The following is a 22804-nucleotide window of genomic DNA, read 5'->3' as shown; positions in this document are numbered from 1 at the left end:
CCATCCTTTCCCAATTCAATATGTCGCTTCCTATTTTAACCGCATACCTGCACTGCATCGTGAGCTGTGCCACTCACACCTACCCCCGGGTCCTGGTCGGCTAACAAATCATTACAGCCACAGACGTGAGAGATATCATGCTTGACAACAACCTTTCCGCCAACCCGTTCAAGTGTATGAGTTACACAATTGCTGTTCTCTAACATCAGGCTTTCGTTGGCTTTTCTTTTTGGACACCTCACATAGCCTTACTTGCTGCTGCTACCTGACGTGATCATGGCCGTCCTGAGCGACATGCTGGACTCCGGCCGGAGGGTCCTCCAGGCCATCCGTCCTTCGTTCCTTTCCAAGGAACCGCATTTCAACTTCATCACAGTGCATTACTTCTGGATCATCGGAATGTCCATTGTCGGCTCTATCCTCATCTTCGCCTCGGGGAAAGGCAACCTCTCCTATATCGACTCGCTCTACTTCGCCAGCGGTGCCAATACCCAGGCCGGACTAAACCCCGTTGATGTTAACCTCCTCAACACATTTCAGCAAGCCGTGATATTCCTCATGGCAATGATGTCCAACCCAATTGCCATCAATTCTGCCGTAGTGTTTCTACGTCTCTACTGGTTCGAGAAGCGATTCCAGGGCATTGTGGCTGATGCCAGGGCAAAACGTATTTCCGTCGCAAAGTCACGGTCCCAGGCGAAGCCGTCCACGCCTGATGTCGAGAAGGGGGTAGGCGGTAAGGATATTAGGGTTATGCACAACACTGCCTCCCGTATGACCAACGATGGCATCCTTTTGGACCACTTTACGATGAACGGAGCCATCAAGTCAGACCCAAGCGTGGAACACCTGGACCCCAACGCGGCGAATTTGACTACGACACCAACGGCGCAAAGAGACACGCAGATTCGATTTGCGGACAATGTGAAAAGGAGCGATGCGATTCCTAGCGATGACGAAGACAACGTGGCGCTCCCACACAGACGTTCAAATACCGAGCATATCGCCATCCTGGAGAGACAGCGCAAACAGGAACGGGGTGGTACTCTTCGCATTCCAGGCCCTAGAGATGCTGAGAGAGGCGTTGGGCCGGAGGAGCTCACGGATGACGATGATTACGAAGGTGATGCACCGGGGATCAATCGACTAAGACGTGGGTCGAGTGCTGAAACGACGCAAAATCGTCTTGCTCAAGGCCGGTCACATTCACACGCAGAACGGCAGCAGACGATTATTTTCGAGGAACAGGACCACCCCAAGCGACACGAAATCGCCCAGGATTTGGAAGCAGCTGCCCACACTGCCGCAGTGTTTAAGCCGCACAAGCCGCGAGGCCCCGGAGAGAAGCTGCATCATACTATGACGCGTACGGATACCGAGTCTCGCCATAACCCCCTATCTCGAATCAAGACTGCGTTGTCGCAGCATAAGGAGAACGATCCTGCGCCATACCTGAGCTGGCAGCCAACCATAGGCCGAAACTCGGAATTCCTGGACCTCACAGAGGAGCAAAGAGAGGAGCTTGGTGGTATCGAGTATCGCTCCCTCAAAGCGCTGGCTATTGTCGTCACTGGCTATTTCTGGGGCTTCTGGATCTTCGGACTGCTGTGCCTCTGGCCCTGGATCGCCGTCAACAACGACTCATACGGCAACATTGTGGAAGGTGCTGGTACGAACAAAGCTTGGTGGAGTTTTTTCACTTCAAACTCGGCATTTACGGATCTGGGGTTCACTTTGACGTCTGACAGCATGATCTCCTTTAACTCGGCGAGGTTTCCATTGCTCATCATGTCGTTCCTGATCATCATTGGAAACACCGGGTTTCCGATCATGTTGCGGTTCATGATCTGGTTCATCCACCTCTTTGTCCCGCGTACTTCTGGGCTGTATGAGGAACTACGGTTCTTACTTGACCACCCGCGTCGTTGCTTCACTTTACTCTTCCCCTCGACAGCTACGTGGTGGCTATTCCTGATCCTCATAATTCTCAATCTGGTCGATCTGATATTCTTCATCATTCTCGATCTTGGAAGTGGACCTGTGGCCCAATTGCCGCTAGATATCCGCTTCCTCGACGGGTGGTTCCAGGCCGCATCCACGAGGACTGCGGGCTTTGCTGTTCTCAATCTATCATCGCTTCATCCAGCGGTGCAGACATCGTATCTCATCATGATGTACATCTCGGTCTTTCCCATCGCTATCTCGGTCCGTCGCACGAACGTGTACGAGGAGAAGGCCCTCGGCTTGTACGGCAGCAGCGGCGAGAACGAGGAGCAGAATGGATCTGGATTCTCCTACGTCGGTGCGCATTTGCGACGACAGCTCTCCTTCGATTTGTGGTACATCTTTATAGGGTACTTCATTCTCACAATTTCAGAAGGACCACGTCTGATCAACAACGACTTTTCCATGTTTGCTGTACTTTTCGAGGTTGTCAGCGCTTATGGAACGGTCGGATTGAGTTTGGGCTACACGGGAATCAATGCTTCTCTCTGTTCGCAGTTCACAGTCGTCGGGAAGCTGGTGATGATTGCCATGCAGATCCGTGGCCGCCACCGTGGACTCCCATATGGCCTTGACCGGGCCATCCTTCTGCCGAGTGAACACCTCAATCGTAAGGAGGCTGAGGATGCAGAAGTCAAACTTCAGCGCCGCATGTCTGCCACGTCACTGGTGCCTGATCGCGGGGCAAACTTAACCAGGGGGCGAAGTCGCAGCGTCGACCGCCCTAACATGCTTACTCAGTTCTTGCACCCGGGGCCAACTTATCCGACCGTGTCGCACAGCCTGAGCAAGTCACGCTCGATGGCCAGGTCGGAGCGGTCGGTAGGAATGGGCACATACGATTCGTTTAGACGAACAACGACTGAGCCACCGAGCGATGAGAATGATTCGGTCAACAAAGACGTGCAAGGGCCTAGAAGAGCCTCGACACAGCCAGCTTCCGCACACTAGTGGTCGAGACGGAGCAAGGACAAAACCCATGCCATTGACCATAAGGGCGACTTGGGGACGTCGAAACGAAGGGTAGCGAGGCTACCGTCCTGCCCAGAGGCGCGAAGAAAGAGTTTTTGGGACCGAAGAAGATCAATGTACCTCGGCAGTACTGGGTAGTGTTTTTACCTTGAGAGTAAGACTTTCATAAAAGAAAGTCGCGTATATTAGGTACGATTGGAGTATATGACAGGAAGCAACGCATTGTGGGATAGAAGATGTACACTATAGACGGCGGCTTCGAGACTCGAGGCCCAGGGGAACGGGGTATATATGGCTATTACGACCGCACGGTGTAGGGAGTTTGTGTTTTGTTAGAAGGGCGCTCACATTTTCTTTGGCTTATATAGACAGGGCCTGGCTTCCTCGACTGGATCAACCTCCGGGAGGCCTTGGGGATGAACGAACTGATATGACTTGGTTCTCATATATATATCACTTCGTCGTCAAAGTCCCATCAGATGTTTTCTTCGCCTGCAAATGTTCTTTCTATGCGCTTCCAGTCAGGAGTGGGCAAAGTGGATCGTGACGGCCAAAGTCTCAACGAGGCGGCAAGGGTCAGGCAAAAGTTTGCAGGGCAATTTCATCCGAAACTCTTCGTCCTGCGGCCGACCTATTCGTCCCGTGTTGACCAGACAGTACCCTGCCCGGTCGTGCTGGTATTCAGGAACAGGCCAATGACCGAACGGTGGTGGTTCGAGTAGGGTCTTGGCGTCCTCTTGGCAGAGTTTCGTCGCGATTCACGAGCTCCACCCGGCAGAAAACGGCGACCAATCGGCTTACACGCACCTGCGAGTGATACAGCAGGTTTTGTGCAAGACGAACCGAGCCTCACGAACCAGACTCCTGGGTTTGAGCCGCCCAACGGCTAAAAAGGTACCAGCCCTGGGATGTGCCGTCATGTCAATATGTTCGAGGCGCGAATCGAAACGTGCGTGGCGTCTGATGTGGTGCTAGGGTATTCAGCAGCAACCCCCTAGTGGAGATCTCGTCTTTCACTAGACTGACGGCTTTTCTTTACTAGTTTGGTTATGTGGTTGATCCTCTCAGGGAAGAGAGGGAGATCGATACATGGTTGGCGTGTTTGGTTTGTTTGGATGTGCAGCTAGCAGACCCGAGTTTTCGAGGAGAAGGACCATGACGGGCGATCTGGGGGGAGGACATCAGATGAAATAACACGATATTACGTTCAGGAACCATCTGCATTTGCATTCCAAGCTAGCCATACCAAGACGTGCCTTTGGGAAATATGCTTACTTGGTGAGACGACGGGTTTTGGACATATAAACTATACGCTTACATACAAGAATGGTAAGCATGTCAAGGCGGCCCCTTCGCATCTAGGCTTGGCCCGAAGCGGAAACTAATGCGTTAGCCTGGGAGACAAACGGGCGCCGTCGGGGTAAATGCCATGACGAAGTGCGCGTGCTATTGGCAGACGTTGGTCCCTTTCATCTATCCTCCACGGCCAGTACCGCGGTCGGTTCCCGCTGCCCGGGGCCCTCGGCCACACCTGCTTCATCCAGAGTGGGGCCCTACCCATCTTGAGCCTCATGCTAAAGGCAATCTGACTGACATCAAGGGGCGAAAATAGTAGAGGCGCAAGATGGGCGGGGAGAAGGGGGGTCAAAGCAGGCAGTGCGGGTTGCATGATCTGGGTAGCATGATCGGGGGGAGGGGGCGGGTCGGCGGCTCAAAGAGGCAGTGGTATGCATCTTGGTGTGGTGTTGTGTATAAGTAGAACGGGCCCTCTTGACTTCATCGTTTCCTCGCCTCTGCTTGCTTCTACTTCACCACCCTCTCTTGCAACCTCGCATTTTCTCTTCATTCTCTTTTATCCACTTCTTTCGCCATTGGCCGTGCCAGTGCCCTTCGTTTCTCTAACCGCTTCTCGCCTCTGTTTCCCAATACTCGGTCTCCATCTTGAGGATATACCCCGACCTTACCTCGTTTGACACATTACCCCTCCGTGGTTATCACATCAACCCACATCTTCAACATGCGTTACTCCATCGTCAACGCTCTGGCCACGGCCACCACCGTGGCGGCCCACTGCCAGGTGACCGAGCTGCAGGTCAACGGCAAGAGCCAGGGCACCGGCATCAACAAGTACATCCGGTCGCCGGCCAACAACTCGCCGGTCAAGGCGCTCGACACGCCCAACCTGGTGTGCAACGTCAACGGCGGCAAAGCGGCGCCCTCGTTCGTGACGGCGGCGGCGGGCGACACGGTGACGTTCGAGTGGATGCACGACAAGAAGGGCGACGACATCATCGACGGCTCGCACAAGGGGCCCATCATCACCTACATCGCGCCCTACACCGAGGACGCCGGCACGGGGCCCATCTGGTCCAAGATCGACGAGGAGGGGCTGACGGGCGGCAAGTGGGCCGTCGACAACCTGATCGCGGCCAAGGGCAAGAAGGACGTCAAGATCCCCGCCGACCTCAAGGCCGGCAAGTACCTCGTCCGCCAGGAGATCATCGCCCTGCACGAGGCCGACGCCGCCCCCACCGCCAACGGCCGCGGCGCCCAGTTCTACCCCTCGTGCGCCCAGCTCGACATCACCGGCTCCGGCACCGCCGTGCCCGACCAAAACTTCGACATCCAGAGCTATTCCGGCACCGACCCGGGCATCAAGTTCAACATCTACGGCGGCGCCACCAGCTACAAGATCCCCGGTCCGGCCCTGTGGTCCGCCGCCGCATCCGGCGGTGGTGCCGGTGGTGCCCCCGCTGCCCCTGCTGCTCCCGGTGGTGGTGCTGCTAGCAGTGCTGCCCCTGCCGCTCCCACCTCGGCCGCTGGCGGTGCTGCTCCGACCTCGACTGCCGCCGCCGCTCCCACGACCCTCGTCACCTCCACCAAGGCTGGCGGCGGCGCTGCCCCCACTGCCCCTGCTACTGGCGGCGGTGCGGCCGGCGGCTCCGGCGCTGCCATGTTTGCTCAGTGCGGCGGCAACGGCTTCACGGGCGCGACCAGCTGCGCCGAGGGCACCTGCAAGAAGCAGAACGACTACTACTCCCAGTGCGTCCCCAACTAAGTCTGTTGGCTTGGCGGTTGAGCTACCCAAGGTAGCTTAGTTGGAAGGGGCGCTGAGTGATTAGTCGAGGGTGTGTGTGTGTTTGGTTAAAGACCATCACCGTTGTTATTTGTGTTTCTGTTTAGCAACATTTCTTCTTCTTCTTCGAGTTGTACATATATAGGCCGAGACGAATGAGAGAGAAAGAGCCATCACTGTATCATAAAAAAACCACCTACATACATACATACATACATACATAGCGAATGAGGAGCTTTTCCAACCCATCAAAGTGCCAAGTTGGGTGCGTCGCCTTCTCGAGTTCCACGGTGGATATATGCCTGTGTACACGGATGTGTCTGTGTCTGTGTCTGTGTGGGCACAACCTACGCGAGTCTGTTCCCCGTTCTGGTGTTGATGTAGTAAAGAAGCAGGTCAGAAAATACCTGGTCAGCGAGGAGGGTTGACTTGGGCAATTTCAGCACTGTTTACAGATGATGGGGCAATATCGTCATCCTAACGTCAAGCGTAGTAAGCGTTGACGCTGGCCGTCACCACCCCTCGCCAACCGCACCCGCTGCTTGGCATTGTTGTACAGACATATAGAGCCCCCCTTCTCCTTCCCACCCTCCCCCTATTTCCCTATTTCCTAGGAAAACCCCGAGGAAAAAACGAGACTGGAAATTGTATGAGGAGATTGGTACGGAGGCGGCTAAATCTTTACGCAATAGGAACCGGAGGGAGGATGCGAAGCTGACCACCCAAACCCCTACAAGTATCTACCGAGGTGGCTCCGTTTGGCACAGGCATCCGTTATTGCGGAGCGCACGTAATATGTATTTAATTATTTGCTTTTGTTAGTATTGTGCTCTTTGGGGCTCGTTATGTATTCATGTGAGCCCGAGCTTTTCCAAAAAGGGGTCTTTTCCCTCCCCTCTCACCTAGGTCAGTAGCCCTGCTCTTGTCTGCTTTTCATCGGTGAGAGGACCCGCGTACAAAGTTACATAATTGGCGGTGAACAATTTAAGAAGAAGAGTATGTTCTAATGGCCATGATATGATTAACAATAGGGCTAAAAGCACAAGGGTAGTTTGGCTGGTCGACGATGCGTTTCAGCATCTGGGGTCTAATCCGGGGTTGTCAGAACGAGCATTATCCCCTCTGAAGACGTGTGACACCGCAGCCGCATGGCATGGGGTGCTGTAGTGTGAGGGGCTAGCTGTGTTGACGAACTCCGCATAACCAAGTCTGGTGTCTTCATTGGTAGGGAGTGCTAGTTGACAGACAATGCGTGGCTGGCTATCTCGCAGTAGCGTGTCAGGCATCCGGTTTTCGGGGGGCGCTGACGACTTACGGACTGTCGCGGGAGTGTATTGCGACTATGTAATCTCTCCCCAGAAACACGAGACACACCAATATATCGCATTTTCCTTCCCCCCTGACGATTTTCCCAAGTCGATTCCAGAAGGAGTGGAGTCCTGGGAGACGTAGAAGGCAGAATGAGTAATCCTCGCTGGGTATCAACGGATGGTCTAAATCAGCCCATGGTGCGATTGGTGAGGCGATAACATAACCTGTGGTTAATTCGTTGACTGTTCTGCGATGGGCTTTGTGATATGTGACACGTAGTGTGAAGTTCCCAGGTGATGGTGTGCTGCTGCTGAATCCATGATGCCGAGACCCTTCCACTAGTACTACCACCGAGCCTGCGAGCTACCCTTTTGGCGGACTTACAGGTCGCAGCTAGGGGACCTAGGGGAGCACTTGTAGGTTATTGGATCAAGCCGAAGGCGCGAGCCTGGGCAGCGGGGAGAGGTGGGAAGATCGACGTCCTGTCTGCCCTGATGGATGTACGTTCAGGAGCATCCTCGTCTCGCGGCCGCGACGATCAAGCCGGAACATACTTAAACCACGTGCGATGCGAGTATACCCATTTGCCTATCGGTGGGGATGGATACTTGTTCAATGTGTAACGCTGCGGGTCAGTACGGGGTATAGTATGCAGGTAGTTCGGCTTGGGTTTGCATGCGTCTGAATCCCCTAGCCCATGGGCTCTGGACGAACACTGAGCGCAGTTTCGACGAGACGAGTAAGCTATCGCACACAGAAACCCAGAATCAACACGGATATCCGTTGAAAGCACATAATGAAATGCGTCTATCTCTGTCGATCGATTGCGACAGTGTGTGCGCGCGCCAGTCTTGCAATATGCTGATAGACGCATCCGTTTGAATAAAGAGCTGCCAGCATTCTGTTAAGATAGACGGTGCTTCCTAACTCGATTAGTAAACATGGATGTCTGGTAATGTATTGCAGACAGCAGATGCGAGGCGTTGGAGACCGCCAGGGGCCATGTTCTTCATGCTCTGCTGTGACCAGATAGCTCCCATGCTTGCCACGGATAGAGCCTTATTACTCGGTACGCCACGAACGCCCGGAATAGCCAGAGGCTGAGACATGAAGAGATCCCCAATTTCCCACGAAGCCAGTGGCATCCAGGGGTTTTCGGATCGTATTCACCCTGCATGAAGCCTCTGGGACGCAACGCTGCTAATGCCGGCACTGTCAAGTCGCGTGGGAGGGGCAGCAAATCATTTTCTTTTCGTCCATGGGCTTGTATTCGGGACAAAACATCGATGAAGAATAGGGTGGGCCATTGGAGTTTGCAGAGAGGAATCGAGATGGTGTCGACCATGGCAGGGGTTGGGTTGAGCCATGCCGGTACGGAGTAGCTTCTGCACATATCATCACCGCCGAGTCCATAGACTAAAGAAGTCGAACTCGGTCGGCATGAAGTATTAACCTACCACGGAAAACATAGCAGCCGGATGATGTAATGCATTTCCTTTTCACGATGCTGACTTGCTGGAAGTTGGCAATACCAGCGAGTGGTCATTCATCCAAGAAGGCAGACAAGGGGCGCTCATGGCTACCTAGCAACTTCGCTTAATTGCCCCAGCATGGCTTTGTATCGTGGGAGATAGGACTTGCCAATGCACCTCGATGTACGGATAGGCAGGTCGGTATGGGGTCCTTTACTGGTCCCACATGCCATGCCGCTTTGCCAGAGTGCCGTTCGTCGTCCTGGGTTCTAGGTTGTCATCTCGTCTTACTGCATGGAGAAAGGTTCTCAACCCGAGGCTGAACCGACCTAGACCAAGATACCGGGACGCCAGCCATACCACGCAAACAAGCCTTTGCAACTCGAAGGCGTGTGCGCAGTGCTGAGATTGGGGGGCAGGTCGAATGCCCCGAGGGCTTCCATCGCCGCGAATACCAGCAATTGCCGGAGACCTTTGATGAGTGCCGGGCTTCGTGTACCCTGGTTCGAAGTTTCATCAATGCGACGCCACGGGCAAATACCATACAAGCATTGATTGTGCGGATTGCCCTGATTAGCACCTCTCACCTTAAATAAACCCGCCGAGGGCCCTGTAGTCTTTGTGTAGCGTGACAATGACAGGTCCTATTCAGGTCGCCTGCAGGCTTGTGGCACCAACCGCCTCACATGCCCGGGGGCATAATAACACCTGCAGCGCTTCGACACGGGCAAACATTGTTACATGTGCATACGGAGCACACTCAGACATACATGTACATGCCTGCGCATCATTTGTTGGTAGCGTCCAATGAGACCGGAGCTGACGCCGGACGAAGACTGTCCGAACCGACCTCCTCCCGATGGCTCGTATCTTTGATAGCCCAAGCCGCGAGCGATGTAGTTCAGGATGGTGCTTACTGCCAAGTTGTAGAGGGGCATGGAGCGCCCTCCAGGGTTCGTTGCTGGTGGCGTCGTCACCGAATTGCTGGAACTTCCAATGGCCTCCACCAAATGTAGTCGAGTGGATCCATTGATTGATTTTAGACGTTGAGATACAGGGGAAGGAGCTAAGACACAGTAAACTGCACACTACTAGGTAGGCCGCTAGGCTCCCATATCTGCATACCATATGTAACCTCTGTTTGCACCTTCCTCAGCTCAAGTTATAGCTCCCGAGCCAACCAGATCATGGAAAGAAAGACCAAGCGCTGTTGCCAATGAACCAGTTCAGCCAGGCCAACTTGTCCAGTACATGTACCCCTCATACCTAGCATTGACCGAAGTCATCAGGCCGGGGCGGCGTTACTGAGATATGCACTCTGAACCATTATCAGACTGAAGGATGATGGCAATGGGTCACTGCCCACAGTGTGTTAATTGTCCGAGGCGTCCAGAGGTTCGATTAGCCTACCGTCCCAATCTAACAGAAACCAGCCTGCATGCGCATACCACTAGCAGGGGGCTGGCTTATCAGAAATATAGCAGGTGCGTCAGCCTGCTACAGTACAACTTACCAAGGCCAGCTAGCTTGCTCTCGTTGCGATGGGAATTACGTACTTGACCAAGAGCCCATTACCAGGCTCCTCTGGGCTCGTCTTGCTACTGTATATTAGCTATTGCTGGGCGATCGCATCCTGATATTGTTTGATGGGCTTACGCCAAGGCCGTATCGCACTGGAGACGCATGGGTGAAGGTGAGCCGACGGTATTGGCTTACGGGTCCATACCCTGACCTCAATTCCACTTTGGTCACAGTATAGGCTTGCCAACGGAGCCGACGCAGAGCTGGGCTGCTTACTTGCATCACCATCCTTGTCCTTCCCAGGTCATGTGCCCCGTTGACTGCCTGGATTGATCCCGAAGGAGGGTGACCGCCCCTTCGGTTTTGCTGACCTCGACAAGTCTTCGTACGACCAAGGACAACGCATAGAATGCCTATAAGGTGACCCGGTACGACCCTACCACTGCTAGTCAACCCGACTATGTGTCAAGGAACAAGCGCCGGTGGCTAAAACTGACACTTGGGTAAAGCTCGAGGCCTTTCATACTTGCCAGCGGTTTTCGGTTATCTTACATCACACAAGGCTACCTACCCATCCCCGCGACTTATTATAAGAACAGTGACCATTATGACAGCCTTGTACGATCTACCGCAATGATCATTGACAATGGCAAAAACAGCGGCAAAACTTGGCTTGTTTATTGCGTGATCGTCCGCCCGGGGTTCTCGATGGTAGCAAACACAGCACGGAGAGATATCACCCTGTCCTCGTCCAATGGTGGACATAGTCGCGATAGTACCGCTTACATATGTACCCTGCTCTCGGCGTCAAGCTGTAAAGGGCTACATATTCGTCTATTGGCAAATCCTGGTAGCAGATCGACTGCTGATTGGAGAGCACTGCTTACTCCAAATGGCAACGTGCATTTTGCAAAAGCGTAGTTAACAGCTTGCTAGAACCGAACGAGTAGTATACTTTCTAGAGGTCTGCATGGAAGCTACAGGGTGAATCAATCTCAAAGCTGAAACCCCTCTGGGAGAAGGCCGATAGGTATGGAAGTCATGCCGTATGGCTTGATACGCAAGTCCTCACAGCTCCTCTTTAGGCCCAAGATATGGATCCCTGCCAGAGAATCGCCGATTGAGATATGCCGCGTTGGACTGTTGCGGCTGCTTTTAACTGTCGTCCACTGGCTTGTACAATTTGAGTCAACCCTGTACCAACTTCGAGGTATATGTGGTATGTGGTAGGCATGAAGAGAGGGCCTAGGCGTGTATCCTAAAGGGACATTTTTACAGGGGACCCAAGCCTACATGGACCTACACAGGCACGCACATAGGCACACACACACACCAAACACACAAGTTAGCCCCCTCTCCCACACGTTCATACACAGCATACACGTGGTTACAGCAGGGTCACTCTCTTCATTTCCAGAATTTTGGCCCCTCACCACACCATCGACCAGAAGATGTACTGCGCGTCGCGCTAGGGAGACTCTGTCATTGTGTCAGACGTGGTCTGGCGGCACAAGAGGCACGATGCGCCGAAGATAGCCCCGTAGAAGCATCAGGGAAGCTCCGAGAGGCAGCCCTATTGGAGACTTGCGTGTAAGTAGCTTACCCCCGAGGTCTAAATCCAGTGCCTGCTGCATGACGCCGCACTACTTGTGTCATCTTGTCCAGAGTCCAGTGGCGGGACTAGATGAGACGACCATCTATAACCAAGTGTGAAGGGGCAATAAAGAAAAAGGTAGCTGTTCGCCCATGCCTTCTCGGCTTCGCTTTTCTCGAGCGGCCTTTGCACGGTGTTACCATATCATTCAGCCTCTGGTCATGCTATGTCGCCCCGACTTGTCAGGCACCTGAGAACACACAGTATCGGCCGAGGTGGTCTGCAACCTGTATAACACACCAATGAGACTTCATCCGTCCAGGTCCAAAACCAACTTCTTCAAACCTGCTGAGCCCGAGCCCCGAGGATACTGATCCCCCACCTTCATTCTATCAATATGGCGTACAGAAATCAGCAGATTTTTGGCGGCTCATCGAGCTGGTCCTCCGAGGTAAGCCACTTCGACTTCTACCACAACAACAACGCTGAAAGGCACCGAGCTCCAATAAACCACCACGAGAGTTCTGTCAAAGCCGCCGGGTATGTGCTTGGTATGAAAGCGGACGTGCTGGGCTTGCTCGTGCCATGAAGCCGACCCTCCCGGAGATTTGAGGCTTTGGACTGGCCATGCCGATGGCCACATTGAACCGGATCTCGGAAATTTTGGGGTAAAGTCAATTACTTCCACCATACACATGACTGATTGAATGAACTAGGTCCCTATATCCACATCAATGGCCCATCCGTTTGCATATTCCACTCAAGACGAGGGGGATGGGACTGGGGCATCCTACACTACTGGATCACACTCATGGCAGAACTACCACCATGGGTTGAATGAAAACGATGCGCCCAATTTCTCGTATAATACTGCAGCTACCGACCTGTCCTCGGGCAGCCCACACGGTCTGGATGGTGGCTGGACCTCGTCCGGGAGAGCTTCTCTCTCATACTCCACAACTAATTCCTACGACATGCCTCCCCAACGGCCTGCACTTGTCGAAACAGCCAGCTACACGACCTCAGCCAGTCCCTACAACCATATGGGAGGTTTGTCACCCTCGGCATTTCCTAGCGACTCTGCTTCGTCGGTGGGTGCTGAGAACAGCACCCGACACGCCTCGGTACCTAACACGCAGTTCATAGGCCACTCCCAGAAGCCTCCTTCCTCTTCCAGGAAGAACAAGCGCCAGCTTCCGATGTCCCCAGCAAGCAATTCGTCAACCACCGCCGCAGCAAACAAGTCCAAGCTACGAAGTGCCTCACGGACGTCCAAGAACACCCATCACAACCCGCCCGCAACAGAAGAAGAGCGCAAGAACCGGGAGTCACATAACCAAGTGGAGAAACAGTACCGCAACAGGCTCAATGCCCAGTTTGAGCTGCTTTTAGGGGTTCTGCCCCCCGACATCCGTGCTTCCAGCGAGGACGGTGATAGCAACGAGATGAGCACTGGTGACCGCAAAGTGAGCAAGGCCGAGGTCCTCGAAATGGCCAAGCGCTACATATTGAATCTAGAGGGGTCCCTCGAGGCCACCGAGGGCGAAAGAGACGACCTACGCGCAGCCTTGGAAAAACGTCGGTGGTACTGTCAGTGCCCAGACGGGGACGGACATGGCATGGGAGGCGGCGGCTCTGGCAAGGGTGGCGGGTGATATGAGCAAACCACATCAAGACGGGAAGGGGGAAACCACAGACACGGAAAGGCATGGGTTTGACGCAGGTGACCTCTCTCAACGGCATCCTTTGAGGTAGAACGCGCCCCTGTCCGTACTACTCATCTAATATACACAGCATTTGATTTGACGGTTATATATACGCTGGACAATGAGCCCTCACCTAAACCAATATTCGCTGCCGCGACAAGACCGGTGTAAGGATAAATATTGGAAGCATGGCTCTGTCGTGGGGCCAGCGTTGCTCCCTCGTGGTCCATCGCAAGGCCTGCATATAGTATGAATGTGACCTGTCGCATACGCGATCATGGAACCTTCCGACAAAGTTGTTTGGTACGGGCACCAAACTTGTCCCGCGCACGCAGCCTACTGAGTGACCATTGGGCCTCAAGGGGTTTCAACGGGTATGAATGTGGTGGCGCTTTCTATTCATGTCGGCTGCAGGTAAATCATGCCCCGGTTTGGAATTCACTGCGTCCACGACAAGCGACAAGAACGGCCTGGAACAGGGGGCGGACCACTGCAAACAGCATCGTGAAAGCAACGGTAGCTACATCGACTTATTGCCTTCGTCACTTCTTACAGGCCAACTGCGACTGCGATGGCGTACTTTCGAAAGGGGGGCCAGGGTTCGAAGTTGCATCCGCAAGAAAGTCCCCTCGGGTACCAGTAGCCCGTGATAGAACACGGCCGTCCACCCTCCCGCTACCTGTGTTAAGCTGTTGGAGCGAAATGAAGGAAGGCCATCCATGGGGCCGCCCGGCATTAACAGCACGATATACGCCGGACCGAGGACGGCCCCCATTGCGACAAACAGACTGCCGAAAACTGAACCCCTTTTGGAATAGAAAAATGCGCAACTGATCGTCGTGCTAAGACCCTTTCTTCAAAATTTACCACCCCATTCAGAGGTTGCGCCATACGTAGCCAACTAGCCAGAAGGCTTTATCACCTCATCAGCTCGTTTGCCTGCTGCGCCGCATGAAACCGAAATGAAGAAAAGACCCAGGAATTTTGGCCATGTTCGGATGCGCTGAGCGAAGGGAAGGGGTCAGGCGCCGGATCAAATCAGAGAGTCTACGGGGAATTTTAACAACTAACGGGGGAGAAACGCAGGTCCAATATGCCAATTCGCAATATACCCATACGGGATAACCCATGCAACTTTGTGGAATGTGAGTGACATTTGGTAGAGACCTGGGTGTGGTGCGCTCCAACATTATAGGCTCGTCGGCCCCAGACTAGCTGGCTATCTAACGACGTGCCTGCCAATGAGGCTCCAGGTTGAGCTCGTGGTAGGGTGCGTGGAGCGCATGCAGGTATGTAGGTATAGGTCGCATATTCCTACCCTACCTACTACTGCTGCTCCTCTGCTCGACCCCAAGCTTGGTTCGATCGGAGTACTTGCCTGATAGCACTCAGGTGAGCTTCCTTCAATGTTCCAAGACCCCATACAGTAGACCCCGAAGACCCTTAGCCTGCTCTACCAATGGGCATCGTCCCCACCTACATGATCGGATGTGCGACGTCAACCTGGCCCCAAACCTCTCTCGCGATCGAATATACTTGATGTAAGGAAAAGCGTTGGGCTACCCGGCAAAAGTAGCGACAAGTCTAATCACGATGATGGGCAGCATCCGCCGCACGCATGTATGTACCTGCCATTGGAATGTACTCCCTTTAGATGTATCAATCCATGTTGTTTGTCACCTTGCCTCCTGCTTCTGCTCGCTGCGCGGCGGCGTTCGTTGCCTGCCACTGAAAAAAGCCCCGCTGGACAGGAAGGCTGTAGCAAACAAAATGCGGCGGGAACCCGGGACGATGGGGGTGTTAACCGAGTTGCGGCGGCATGGGGCTCCCTCGACTCCCCAATCCCTCCCAAGGACCCCAAAGAGCCAAGAGCGAAAGAGCCAGAGTCGCAGGGAAGCAGCTAGTCGCTGCAGGTCAGACTCTCGGGTGTCTGTATGGAGCTTGTCCCCTTGTTCACTTGCTCGGCTTGACGTTACACAAGGATGGAGATCCCCCAGGGAAGACGGAGGGAGAGGGGAAAAAGGAAGGGAGAAAAGACAAGGAGAAGAATCAAGCCTCAGCCCAGCTATCTGACCAGTACGTTATTAATTAGGTAGGTACCGTATCTTCCCTTCTCTCCCGTCGAGACTCTCACTCCCTATTCTCACTCGCTGTCTTGTTCTCGACTGTATGATATGCGAAAGTACGAGCAATGGACAGAAAGGGAATAGAATGCGACAGGATTTCGGCACCGCGGGGCGGGGCGGGATACCGAATTCGACTAGCGGACATGGCACTCTTCAAATGCTGCATGTAGGTGTCTATGTTATGTATTTACAAGGTGTTTGCAGATATTGGACAGCATTAGATCCTTCAACTTGAACTCGGCACGTTGCGCGATAGGTGGGTGTACATACAGGTACGTATAGACACTGATCATTCGTATACGACCCAACCTTAAAATACTTATAAAAACTTTTTTTTATATAAAGTTTATTAGAATTTTCTTAATTTGTATAAAAGTAAAGTACTTTTTAGATAATTATATAATTATAATAATTCGATTTAATAATCTTTTTTAAAAAGTTTAAGTTTTAGCGATTTCAGGTGGGAAAATGAAGTTGGGTTGCACATGGATGATCTCTCTCTGTACGTATATCAATTGGATAGTGGGGTTAAGCAACTTCAGTGGTAAATCTGCAAGCTGCAGTTCACCCAGCTGGCTTGTGGTTGGCTGGCGTAGGCTCCTGCATCGACGGGACGCGCAAGGGACGATACAAACACTTCACTTCCTCCTGCCTGGGAAAGGAAAGCGTTGCGGTCAATTGATCAACTGATCAATCAATTAGGTAAAGCCCGGCCCAAGCACCAACAACCACGCTTTTGGGTCACTTCCAATCGCACCCGCCTCTTGTCCATCACCAAGCTCCGACTGATCTGGATGTTGCTTGCCCTTGAACAAGCCTTCTCTCCCACAACACAGGAAAGCACACTTGGTCCTGCGCTGTGACTAGAAAGGTGCAGGTTGCATAATCTTTTTCAGAACCAAACAAGGCGATTGGTTTGCTCGTGGCGGCAGCCAAGATCGTTGATTCGTCTACAAACTCCCAACTCGTCTTTTTTTTTTTTTATTCAGGTAGTCCCATCCCAGGGATTATTCCTTTCACCCCACTATTGGCTGCTATTTTCCGGACAGTCTAAAAAAAAAAGTTCCTGCCTACTGCAAACGGTACCTTGTACATCACGGCTCTCTCACACACCAGCCGACACCACCCTGTCAACACATTCAATTTGAAGTGAGGAAGACAGACCAACGCCATGGCGACGCACACTGCTATGACGCAGGGCAATGACCCGGATGTCCGAGGTCTCATCGAGCGGAATGTGGGCATCCTACACTTCGTCTCCCCCAAGGAACATGCATGGAACGGTGTCACCAGAAAGAGGTACGTATCAAACCAAACCAGACCCCCCGTCTCATGATACCAATGAGCGTGCAACTTGGGTCGCTTAATCCGGGAACGCCGAGCTCTTATCTTCATGACTACCGATTTTCGTTCGTTCAAAGGGACAGCAGGCTGATGCCCTTTCACAGATATACCGATTTCCAGGTACATGAGATCACCAAGGATGGCAAGGTCGTCAAGCTTGAGGATTTTTCTATGAACTCCCGAGAGTACAACCGCAAGGTATGATTATCTTATCTGCCACCCACCTGTTGCCAAATCATGCATTTGTATTAACCCGTCATCATAGGAAGCCGCCAAAGCCGGTAAGACGCAGGCGCCTAATGCGCCTGTAAATGCTACAACTGAGCAGTCGGCCCAACCCGTTGCTGCCAACGGTGCTTCCAATGCAACCGCTGGTCAAACCGCTGGTGCGGTTAGCGGCGCTGCCGCCCCTGAGTCGAAGGATGCCAATGTATCCAAGGAGCCCAAATCCGAGTTCCTGGTGAACTTGGTGGGCCAGTCTGTCTTTGATGATCTGACCAATTTCTACAACAAGATATGCCAAGATCCAAAGATGAAGCCTGCCAAGCACGGTTCCATGAAGCTTCCAGTGATTGAGGATCGACAGATGAGAACAAAGGTCCATGCTGTAGGTTACTTGTCCTACGCCCCCTTGGAGAATCAGCGCTAATGGAACAACAGGAAATCCGCGAGACCTTTTCTGGAAAGATTGAGACGAGCACCGACCAGAATGGCAATATTGTTGCTACAGCTTCTGGCTCGAACAAGAGATGGAACAAGGGCAGCAACGGACGTGGAGACCCCCAGGCTCCCAACCCCAAAAAGCTGGGCAAGTTTCTCCACTTCACCATGTATAAGGAGAACCGAGACAGTATGGAAGCCGTGGGCAACATTGCTCGTATCCTGAAGGAGCATCCCCGGAATTTCAGCACTGCAGGCACCAAGGATCGCCGTGCTACTACGTCTCAGAGAGTCAGCGTGAAGTCTCGAGACCCTTCCAAGATGCTCTTCATCAACGACCGGATCCGGGATATCAAGATCGGCGACTTCAAATTCGAGGAGAGAGACTTGTATCTTGGTTGCCTGAAGGGTAACGAGTTTACCATCGTCATGAAGGACTGCGTCTTCCGGGACTGCGAGAACGAGCCTTTCGAAAAGCTATTGGAGATTGCGCAGTCTACAATCGATGACGCTTTGGAGCGCATCCACGAACGCGGATTTATCAACTACTTTGGCACACAAAGATTTGGCACTTTCGAGATTGGTACCAACAAGATTGGCCTGAAGATCTTGAAAGATGATTTCGAGGGCGCTGTCATGGACCTGTTGTCGTTTGATGCCTCTCTGCTTGCCGTTGATACCTCCGTTGTCCCGCGACCCGGCGAGTTTGTTCGCTACGACGACATTGCCCGAGCTAAGGCTCTATCCAAATTCAAGGAAACCGGCAATGCAGAGGAGGCCTGCAAAGAGCTACCACGCCGGGCCAATTTGGAATTTGGTATCATCAAGCATCTGGCCAAGCAGCCCAAGGACTTTGTTGGCGCCTTGATGTCGATACCCAGAAACATGCGCAGCATGTACCTGCATTCCTACCAGTCGCTGGTTTGGAACTTTGTTGCAAGCAAGCGCTGGGAGCTGTACGGCGATTCCATCGTTAAAGGGGATCTTGTACTCGTGAGCGGTAGCCAGCCAGTGAAGCCCACAGTTGACGAAGATGACGAGGAGAACATCCATCTTCCGAAGGACAGCAACAACAATGACGACGACGACTTTGGTGTCCGCGAGGAAGCTCATGTGGTAACTGAAGAGGATATTCAAGCAGGTCGCTTTACCATCAGAGATGTGGTATTGCCTTGCCCAGGCTCCGATATTGTTTATCCTGATAACGAGATCGGCAAGTATTACGTTGAGTTCATGGGCAAGGAAGAGAACGGCGCCCTTGATCCTTACGACATGCAACGCCGACAGAAGGAGTTTAGCCTGACTGGTGCTTACCGCAAGTTTATCGGTACCTTCATCGACCGTCCCACAGGCTCGGTTCGTTCCTACGCACATGACAACGATCAACTCGTGCCGACGGACTGGGACGATATCCAAGCTCAACGTGAAGCTCAACGTGCCAAGGAACAACAGGAACGACAGGAGCGAAGTGCGACCAACCCGGACGGCAAAATGTCGGGCTGGTTCAATATCCAAGAGGATGATCGTCGTATCGCTGAAGCTGCTAGAGAGACCGAACGTCGCAAAGCTGAAGCGGGTGAGGACACCGAGATCCGTTTCAATGATACCTGGGTCCAAACATCCCTAGACGGCAGCAACAAGAGAATCAAAGTGGACAAGCAGGTTAATGTGGTTGAGGGTGGCGAGCCATCGGCGGAACCTCATGTGGACGCCGAAGAGAATGTTACTGCCTCTGTTGTGTCAAACGCAGCAGCCGGCACAGATTCGCAAGCTGCTGGTACTAAGGAGCAAGCACCAGCTCCTGCGGACGACGCAATGGATGTCTCCAGTGACACCTCCCCGAAGTTGCCTGCAGCAAGCCCAGTCCCAGAGGCACCTAAGATTGCAATCATCCTCAAATTTTCCTTGCCTTCCAGCGAGTACGCTACGATTGTCCTTCGAGAGCTCCAAGGCTAGGAGCCCCGGGGCTGCAACACTACCGTACCTCATTTTGGAACCCCGCAATCTATTTCAGCCAACAAGCCGTCAAACGGCGGTTTGCTCAATGCCAAAGCCTCTGAATTTGTGCCGAAGAGATCTGGATCCGCCGGTTTGAATCCCGAAGCCACGGGTTTCTCGCCTGGTAGTGGGAAAGAAGCCTACTCGGCTCCAGAACCACAGGATGGGGCTCATAGCATGGGACCCGGCAATTTCTCTTTGTATGAAAAAGTGGAATTGGTTGTACCGTTTGAGAATAAGATGAAGATTCCATCTGCCCAGCCCGAATCGACCTCTGCCAAAGAGGCGGGTTCTACTGTCGAAGTCGACAATTGCCCCAAGTTATCTTCTGCCGTCGATACTGCTGTCTCTGAGACCAAAACCTCGGACGCATTGCACGCTGTCGAGGGGTCTCCTTCTGTGAAGACTGCAGACAACAAGAAGGAGGAGGAACCTGAGCAGGTATCAACCGATGATTATGGTACAGGCTGGCTCTGTGTGATCCTCTAATGGCGCGAGTAAGATGATGACTGGTGTGGTTTGCAACTGCCTGGCACCGATATTATTACTATAGAGGAAGCTCTGGCTGCTATTGCCGTCAATGTTGACGGTACTTGTCCATTATGATTTGCGACCTGGTTTGCTTCGAGACGAGCCTACGAGGCTAAAAGGGTTGTGGAAGATGGCATTTGTTGATGATGGTCATTGATGATGTTGATCGACATGAAGATCAAGTGCCTAGGTCCAAGATCAGATGCTTTGCAGTCAGTGGTAGAGTAGATACCCATTTTATGATGAACCATTTGCTCCTGCAGAGATACGTTGAATCAAGTTCATCGATAAGTGATGCTCGTCCTCCTGACGCCTAGGTCTCATAGGAATTGCCAAGCAAAGAGCAAGACTTGGTTACGGTATGTGAATAAGCTGTTTTAGGCATTAAATGCATTTAATGAGGACCATGCACGATCCAGGCATAGAAGATGTACTTATTGGAGCTAAGCTACTTTACGTACCTGATTAACCTTAATGCCTGCTAAGACTGGACTTTTTGACAGTCGCGATCAATTGCGCGCCCGCCAGCCTGCCATCGCCACAGCTTGACAACATTACACCCATTCTCACGATCTCTTTTGATCTACAACTGATATTACCTACCCTCTCCAACTACTGGGTGGCAACGCGTCGGAGAATTCCCCTTCGTAATTCTCTTCCCGCTTTCCGATTGGCCTGACCGCGCTCTGCCTGGGTGCTTTTCGACATGGCGTCCTCATCGCGAAATGGCGAGCGTCGCCCAGTTCACCAGGATTTCATAGCGCGCATCCGATTCTCCAATGCCCTTCCACCTCCGCCTCATCCCCCGAAGCTTCTCGACATTCCTAACACTGGCCTGGCAAGTGGACATTACACGGCCCCCAGTTTTGCTGGAAGGCTGGCACGGGAGCAACCCTTGAATATTGAGGCAGATGCCGAGCTTGGTATGCCCTTGGACTTGGTGGGAATGCCCGGCATCTTCGATGGAGATGAGAGTTGTAAGTCTTGCATAGCCATATCGTCTCAAAGGACAAGAGATCTAACATAGATTGCCATCAGCTATCCAAGCGCCTGCACAAGCGCCCCAGCCCCATCCGCACGACAAGCCGCTTTTGAGATCGATAGCACAGCTCGGCAAACCCAAGACAGGCGATGGCGCCGTATCATTCTTGCGCAGGACCGAGTACATTGCTGCCAGTGGAAAGTCGCACCAGGGGAGCGGACCACTACGGAGTGTCAACCCGAAGCCCGTGAAGCGCGCGCCGAAGCGACGATCACCCGAACCTGACCGAGACTCCCCAGCCTACGTTAAGAGAAAGATTGACCAGGGCTTTGCTGCGGCCGAGGCGAACCTCAAGGACACCTCGCGCGTACGGCATCCCAGCAAACGCAATCTGCGTCTCGTAGATGCGTATCCCTTGCTGCCCGACCCAGAAGCCTTCCCAGACTCGGGGGCGTACGCAACAATCAAATTCTTGAACAATCCAGTATCTGACAGCTCTACTTACGACAAGCGTCTACTCCATGGCATTTTCCAGCCATTGGACAAATCCGCAGTGGAAGAGGCCAATTATGAGGCCATGAAGAAGGCTCATGAGACGGACCCTATGAACAACCCCGAGCCGGAGAACACAATGAACTTTGCTTTGTTCCTCCCCGATACCACTTCGAATGCTGCCAAGTTCCGCCAGCGGTTTGACCCGGATTCTCCAAAGTGTGATGATGATTCACTTTACCCGGCCAAGAACGAAGATGGGAAGCCTGTTTTCCATTTCCAGCGCGTCCGTGCTTACGAGACGGCCCAGGAGACGGAGCTCAACCATGTGACCAAGTATGACAAGGAGTTGCTTCTGGCCACCAACAACGACGAGACGGCGATGCATCAGAAGGCTGTGTACTTCTATCCCGTCATGCAGCGCAGCACCATCCGACCTCAGCGCACGAAGAACATTGCACGTGTACAAGCAGGACTTGCCGACGAGAATGAGCAAATCATTGATGAACTGCACGTTACGGTGGACGCACCCACTGAGCAGATCATGGAACAGATAGAGGGCTTCAAGACGCAGCCGTACGGAGCCACCGTTGTTGACGATGAGTCGGCCGCAGGTGACGAGGAGGTCGTGGAAGTGGAAGAAGATGCCGATGCTGAGGGTGACGAAGAAGACTAGCGGTTTAGTGACAACTTATTCGCCCCTCAAGATCGTGACAAGGTGGTCAAATGGTTGGCCGAGGCTCCCAGCCCTTCGAGCTCAAGAGGGTAGCATGTGTACCATATCACAACTACATAGACCTGCGTGCATTTTGTGGACAGGGTTGGGACAGAAGAATACAAGGAACACCAGGATAAAATCCACCAGCATCACCTAGGGACATTGCGTACGTATATGCTCTTCAAATACGAGGTGAATCTAAAGAGTAATTGAGATGTCAAATCGATTAGACGAATGCAATTCACGGTGCCACCCAATCTGGGTCCCTTCCCCCTCAAAGGCAGCGTAATTGCCTGT

The 22804-nt window shown here is 52.9% G+C and overlaps 6 protein-coding genes across 6 annotated transcripts; all 6 read left to right on the top strand.

The window, feature by feature from the left end:
• Window positions 1-276: 276 nt before the first annotated feature.
• Window positions 277-2955, top strand: PG985_010171 (uncharacterized protein; the record flags this gene model as incomplete). Its single annotated transcript, XM_066829939.1, has 1 exon — window positions 277-2955. The coding sequence occupies one exon, from the start codon at window positions 277-279 to the stop codon at window positions 2953-2955; it is 2679 nt and encodes an 892-aa protein (XP_066682329.1).
• Window positions 2956-4993: 2038 nt separating this feature from the next.
• Window positions 4994-6034, top strand: PG985_010170 (glycosyl hydrolase family 61-domain-containing protein; the record flags this gene model as incomplete). The annotated part of the gene is made up of 1 exon (XM_066829938.1): window positions 4994-6034. One exon carries the CDS (start codon window positions 4994-4996, stop codon window positions 6032-6034), a length of 1041 nt encoding a protein of 346 aa, XP_066682328.1.
• A 6890-nt stretch (window positions 6035-12924) lies between these two features.
• Window positions 12925-13605, top strand: PG985_010169 (helix-loop-helix DNA-binding domain-containing protein; the record flags this gene model as incomplete). Its single annotated transcript, XM_066829937.1, has 1 exon — window positions 12925-13605. One exon carries the CDS (start codon window positions 12925-12927, stop codon window positions 13603-13605), a length of 681 nt encoding a protein of 226 aa, XP_066682327.1.
• Window positions 13606-16953: 3348 nt separating this feature from the next.
• Window positions 16954-19742, top strand: PG985_010168 (uncharacterized protein; the record flags this gene model as incomplete). The annotated part of the gene is made up of 4 exons (XM_066829936.1): window positions 16954-17081; window positions 17231-17324; window positions 17392-17733; window positions 17787-19742. The coding sequence occupies 4 exons, from the start codon at window positions 16954-16956 to the stop codon at window positions 19740-19742; spliced, it is 2520 nt and encodes an 839-aa protein (XP_066682326.1).
• Window positions 19743-20024: 282 nt separating this feature from the next.
• PG985_010167 (uncharacterized protein) lies at window positions 20025-20273 on the top strand (the record flags this gene model as incomplete). Its single annotated transcript, XM_066829935.1, has 1 exon — window positions 20025-20273. One exon carries the CDS (start codon window positions 20025-20027, stop codon window positions 20271-20273), a length of 249 nt encoding a protein of 82 aa, XP_066682325.1.
• Window positions 20274-21021: 748 nt separating this feature from the next.
• On the top strand, window positions 21022-22465 carry PG985_010166 (RNA polymerase II-associated protein; the record flags this gene model as incomplete). The annotated part of the gene is made up of 2 exons (XM_066829934.1): window positions 21022-21292; window positions 21354-22465. 2 exons carry the CDS (start codon window positions 21022-21024, stop codon window positions 22463-22465), a joined length of 1383 nt encoding a protein of 460 aa, XP_066682324.1.
• Between the last annotated feature and the right edge of the window lie 339 nt (window positions 22466-22804).

This window comes from Apiospora marii (genome assembly GCF_038362585.1).
Source record: "Apiospora marii strain CBS 49790 chromosome Unknown utg000006l_segment0_segment0, whole genome shotgun sequence".
Lineage (NCBI taxonomy): Eukaryota > Fungi > Ascomycota > Sordariomycetes > Amphisphaeriales > Apiosporaceae > Apiospora > Apiospora marii.
This window is presented reverse-complemented; position numbering and strand designations above follow the sequence as displayed.